The 6,208-nt window shown below is 38.0% G+C and overlaps 1 protein-coding gene across 1 annotated transcript; it reads left to right on the top strand.

Moving 5' to 3' along the window:
* Window positions 1–175: 175 nt before the first annotated feature.
* On the top strand, window positions 176–5,983 carry LOC104460593 (pleckstrin homology-like domain family B member 2; the record flags this gene model as incomplete). Its single annotated transcript, XM_010083391.1, has 4 exons — window positions 176–318; window positions 2,084–2,303; window positions 5,034–5,119; window positions 5,847–5,983. Coding segments are annotated over exons 1-4 (581 nt in total), but the record flags the coding sequence as incomplete, so codon positions are not given.
* Between the last annotated feature and the right edge of the window lie 225 nt (window positions 5,984–6,208).

Below are 6,208 nucleotides of genomic sequence, written 5' to 3'. Positions count from 1 at the left end.
ACCCTAGCCATTCTATGATTCTGTGATTTGCAGTTCTGATTCCAGTTCTCAGTCCACTTTGTTGGATATATATTTCTGCCTACTTAAGAGGCAAAAAGTCCTAGGTAGAAATTACATTATCAGCTATAGTTTCACATATAATTGAAGTTCTGCATGTGCTGTGGTATTTAGGAACGGGAGATGGAAGCTAAAAAACGAGCTCTGGAAGAAGAGAAGCGCCGCAGAGAGCAACTGGAGAAAAGATTGGAAGAAGAAACTAGCCAGAGGCAAAAATTAATTGAAAAGGAAGTCAAAATACGTGAGAAACAAAGAGCACAGGTGAGACACATTGACATGAAATGGCTTTTAAGTGCAAGACTTCCCCTTGATATACAGAAGGGACTAAGTGTATTTCTGCCCATGGTAAATAGAGCTGCTTTCAGTTGAATAGATGAGTTTAGTATTTCTGAGGTGTAACTGTGCCCCTAAAAGTATGTTTGGGTTCTTGGAGCCTTAGATAGCTGTCTGGGTATTCATTTAAAGCTAAATAATTGCATAATATCTATTTAGCATCTTATATCTAAAGTAGAAATATTAATCCTATAAGGTTTCTTACTGAGTATGGCCAGAGCAGAATTTTTTTAGCCTGAACAACAGAAATTTGTGAATGTGTTAATTTATAAACCATGGTTGTTGTTTTTATTTTTGTTAATACATAAAATATCTTGGAATGTGAATTGTCACTTCCAAATATTTGACTGAAAAAAAAAAAAAGTTAAGCTTTTCCAGCTCCACATCTACTCTAGAGAGGAAATAATGTTACTGGGACTATACAACACAGGAAACATTACCTAATTAAAACAGTGTTACCTCCTACATCTTCTTGCTTCTTGTTAGGGTTTAGAGGTATCTGGAGCTTTCTTTAGGCTCAGAAGTCTTGCCTATTAGTTTATTCCACAACTAATAAGATCTACATGGTACAGCAAACAGACCAGGCAGTCATTTTATTTTTAATATAGTATATAGCAAGGTAATGTCTCCATGTTAATATATGTATCTGAGTGCAGAAGTTTCCATATCATATCTGAATATTTTTTTCTGCTTTTTTCCGTGCTGTCTTTCCTAAATCTTTGTTTCATGAGTTACTCTTATATTTTTTAATGTACATTGTTACATACTTGCCTTTCTACTTGACAACGATAAATCAGAATAATAGGACAACCCCAGAGGAACTTTAAGTTGTTTCTGGTTAAATATACCCATTCCTTTGTTCTTATATAAAATGTAATTACCAAATGTTGAATTTTATGTGTACTTTACTTGAATGACATCTTTTTTTCTAAGAAATCTTAATGACAACTCAGATATGGTATAAACAACAATGCCATGCTTATATCTTCATCCCAAATTGGAGGGTGCATGTATTGTAACAGAATGCCCTAGCAGTTACTGCTAATTTGCAGACTTGGCAGAGAGGCTGAAGACTGAATTAGCAGGAAGACAAAACATATCTGTCAAAAATAACTGATTTTTTTTTTTTGTTAACTTTTTTCTTTTCTTTGTACAGAGGCCCTCATTTTTTTTTTTCAGCACTTTCTGACACTTGGAAGTGTGAACTAGGGGAAGGAACTCCACTTTTGCACTTGCAAAGCTGGTGCCAGCTTTTATCATATAGGAACACATAATTTTAGAAGGGTGCTAAGAGTTCTTGTGGGCAACACAGCTCCCATTGCGCCAAGACGTTCTTGAGAATGTAATGAGGGAAAGTCCCTTTGATTTGTGACTCAGTGGGATTTAACAGGGCTAACTTCAGGCATGGCACAGGGGCAGATTGGATTCACCAGGTCACTTACCAGCTGATGACTTCAAGAAACTCCTGTACTCTAATCTTGCTTTTATAAAGTTATGCAATACTTCGTAAAGTTACAGGTTTTAAAGATTTTTCTTTTGAAGAAAATTAGAGCTGCAGCAAAGTCTCTGTATTTTTCTTACATTCTTTCTTAGAATCTATGGGCAGTTTGTAGTTATGTCCTTGCAGCAGAAAGAGTGATGGAGAAACTAAGACTTCGTTAAAAGTAATGTGATTTTCTTTTCTTTGCTGTAGGCCCGTCCCTTGACTCGCTATTTACCTGTTAGAAAGGAAGATTTTGACCTACGAAGTCACATCGAAACAGCTGGACACAACATAGAGACCTGTTACCATGTCTCCCTCACAGAGAAGACCTGCCGAGGCTTTTTGATTAAAATGGGAGGAAAAATTAAAACATGGAAAAAACGGTGGTTTGTTTTTGACAGAAACAAGAGAACTTTTACTTATTATGCAGGTAGGTTGCAGGATCACTACTAGGGTACATCTGTCCCTCGATTTTCCTGTCAGCCTCAGCTGAGTTATGTAGGGAGTCCTGAGTCAAACTTACATTTTCATTTAATCAGATTTTTTTAATCATAAACTTGGAGCTCATGCAATCCCTTCCCGATAGTGTTTAATCATAATGCCAGGTAAGACAGAAATTAGCATAACAGACAAAGAGAGAGATGTGGATAGGCAAGAGGAAAAAATTCAAGATCATCAGGTTCCTACTACACAGAAATAATGGGTACATGTAATTTATTTTTAAATATTATATACTTCTCCCACTGACAGAATGATTTTTTTTTTTTTGTACCCTTCATATAGGAATATAATTTATTATACTTGCCATGAAAATGAAATTGAATGCTTCTGCAGTCATTTTGCTTGATGTGCTGACACGTCTTTCAGGAAATTCAATATACAGGAGTAGATTTTTTGAGTTTGCCGTATTTTGAAAGTCCAAGGAATGTCAAATTAACAACATGCAATACTCTAAAGAGGTTTCTACACACTAAGTTGTGTTATATGATATCCAGAGACACTATAAGCATTTTGTTAATTTGTTGTCTTGGGGTAAACCCAGAAATTTGAAATTTCAGAACATATGTCTCTCCAATTGCTGTGCAAATCTACACATGGTTTGACTTTGAAGTTTCAGAGGAAGCCAGAAAAATGACTTTGTGATCTGAATATTTATTGCTAGGAGAGGCCAGACAGGGACATATATGGGATGGTCAATGCCAAGCAGCAGAAGAAAATATCAAGTACAAAAACACTTGTATGAGTGAGGATCTGTCTAGGAGACTTCCAAAATAAATATGATGCTGTAAATTCTGAGTAATTGAACTCTAAGTGAATATACCGGTATATTGTTTGAGTTCTGTCATTGTACTGAACAAAGAACTTACCCTAAAGTCTGACAATTTAGTGCAGTGACTGAAACACCTGCACTTTCTGACCTGAAGCATGCAGGGAACTCTACAAAGACCGTTGCGACAGGAACTTGTGGGTACCTCATATGCTCTTGTAACCACAACCCCAGGTGGGGCTTCAAAGGAGAGAGGATCGCTGTTTGCTTGTACTGCATAGGCAGTATACTTTGTATAGTATTTCATTTAACTTAGCATAATGTGTGCTATCATGTTGTATTCTTACATCTCAGTACTTCTACTGGTCCTTTGGGGGCTAGAAGGGAGATTCCCCGTGCTATATTGTTTGGTCTCTGGGTTTTCCTTTTGCCATCCTGTGAAGCTTTGGAAACTGCCTGCAGCTCCCGATAAGATGTAATCTGAGTTTTGCTAGTGTTCAGAATGACCACAGAATCTCTCATGGGACTGATAAAGATGTTCTGCATGACTGTTCAGTGTTAAGGTGATACTAATTTAGGGTCAGAAGGCATTATATTCCAAAGGCATTACATTCCCCTAATATAAAAGTACTGCGAGTGGAAGGAAGTTTGCCCTTCAGCGCCACATGCAGTTGTGATGCTTCTTAACACCCTTTGGGATTACTTAACAATTTCTCTTCCATTGCAGGAAGACAGAGGGTACTGTAGATGCTTACTTGCCCTGTTCTTTTTTTCTTGTGAAACATTATAGTTGTGACTGTTAAGATGTTACATTCATCGTAGTCTGTATCCTCCTTGCCCCGGTTCACTAGCTAATGCTGGGACAGAAAGCAATATCAGAAGATGTCTAAAATAGTTTAGAACTGACCCCCTGTGAGTGTCTGCTTCTTTCCATTGCCTTTAAAAGGAGATCAAGTCAGCTGTATCTCCACTGTAGATATCAAAACTTAGTGAGAAGACTCCCACCCTGTATTTCAGCTTTGCTGAAGTGGGGTATTGGTACCAGAAATACAGTAGCACTGGATAACAGCCTGCTCCTTGTTAGCAGCCTCTCTGGAGTAACTATCCATTCAGGCATTCTTACCTTGGGCAGTCTGAAGCAAATGGGGAAGTCTCCACCTTTTGCAGGGGCAAACTGCATCAAATTAATTTGTCTTTTACCTTGGGTGTCAGAATAGGAGAGTGCAAACAGACAATCAGGATGCTGCAGCTGGTGCCCAGGAACTTTTAGCCTCGTGTAAATTTTTCCATGTGTCAGAGCTCGTAGAAACTTGCCTACAATCTGCTAAACTCACATTTGAATAATAAATACTAGCTTGAGACTGAGAGAGATTATTATAAATGGGAAGAAGCATTTTTTTAATAAGTACAAGCACAAATGATGTTCTGATGTAAAGCTTTTGCTATCAAATTGTATTTCAGATTTGCTTATCATAACAGTTTTAATTTGAAGGCAAACTATAGGTCTTAGCCTGTGAGCTATGTGAAGTCTGGCAGGCTTCCAGGAATTGGAAGATAGGATGTACCTCCGAGACATCTGTCCTTCTGTTGGCTAATACCTGCCATAATGTTTAGACACTTCGATGAAGGGAATGACTTGCAAATAGATGAGGAAATTGCAAAATTTCCTTGGAAACTAGGTAGAAAAGAAACGTATTAAAGTAGGAAATGCATCTCTCAACAAAAACTATGAACTAGTAAGAAAGGTTCAAGATTTCTGCGGGGCTTCACAAACAGCAGTGTTAATCCCATTACTTATCAGCTGAACATATATGGAAATGCAAATTAAGCTTTTGTTTCTTGACGTAATGTTCATTTCAGTTCTCAAAAGTATTTCTCTCTTTTCCATTTTAGACAAACATGAAACTAAATTAAAAGGTGTAATATATTTTCAAGCTATTGAAGAAGTCTATTATGATCATCTAAAGAATGCATACAAGGTAAACTGTTTTTGTTGTTTTAACTGAGTATCATATGGCAGAACTCAAAGTAAGCTGATGTAAAGTCAAAGGGAGAGCTGACATTATTAAAAAAACAAACAAATGTCAGGGTGGAGGAAATGGAAGGTGAAATGAGATCAGTGATTAGCTCTGGGGTTTTTTTATACTGATGAAAGCAGAGTTAAGAGAGCGTCTACCTGCCAAGTGGTGGTCCCACATGGGATTTGCTGTGAGGAATTACTTAGTCCAATGGCAAGACCATTGAAATCACTGTCTTTGGCAAATCAAGGGATGGCTGTATGCATCTATGGTGAGGAGGGAGTTAACTGGTGCCTGCAGTGCATGGCACCCCCTGCCTCTCATCTGTAATTTAAATGAGCTGTGAACAAGATGAATATACCCTTGGCAGGTAGATTAGTGAAAGCCAAGGTGGTATTGACCACTGGACCGAGTGAGGGAGTTAGTTGTTTGGGCATGAAACAACAATTTGGAGCCCAGTACTGCTGTGTAATAGTATGCTGGAAATATGTCATAAAGTGTCTGTGCTGGATGCAAACACTTTAAATACATCTCTGTTTCCAGTGCAGCAATGCAGGACGCAGTGCATTTGAGTTTTATCTTTCTCCTTAACCCCATCGTAAATTTCCCTGTGAGTAATTTCACTTTTGTGCAATTAAATGGCTTGGCTTTCAGTCTTCTGATAATCCTTCTTTCTGTTTCATTCTAGAGTCCCAACCCGTTGCTCACTTTCAGTGTTAAGACACACGACCGGATATACTATATGGTTGCTCCTTCACCAGAAGCCATGAGGATATGGATGGATGTTATTGTTACAGGCGCAGAAGGCTACACCCACTTCATGTTGTAATAAAAGGGGGCAATAGGGCATACTGCAATAACGTAACATATGAAGTTAGCCATATGTAGTGAAACCTGAAAAGCCAGTGAATATTCTGAAATGACCTCCTTATGATGTGCACCCAAAACCTCAGAATGAGAGGGGTTTACAAATGCACTGAAAAGGGGGGCTTGTTACTTGTTTTAGTTGATCTTTATAGGAATGAAAGAACTAAAGCTGTTGAGGGAATC

The sequence above is a fragment of the Pterocles gutturalis genome, unplaced genomic scaffold (assembly GCF_000699245.1).
Source record: "Pterocles gutturalis isolate BGI_N339 unplaced genomic scaffold, ASM69924v1 scaffold40380, whole genome shotgun sequence".
NCBI classification, from domain to species: Eukaryota; Metazoa; Chordata; class Aves; order Pterocliformes; family Pteroclidae; genus Pterocles; species Pterocles gutturalis.
Note: the sequence above shows the minus strand (reverse complement) of the source record. Positions and strands in the feature narration are given on the sequence as shown.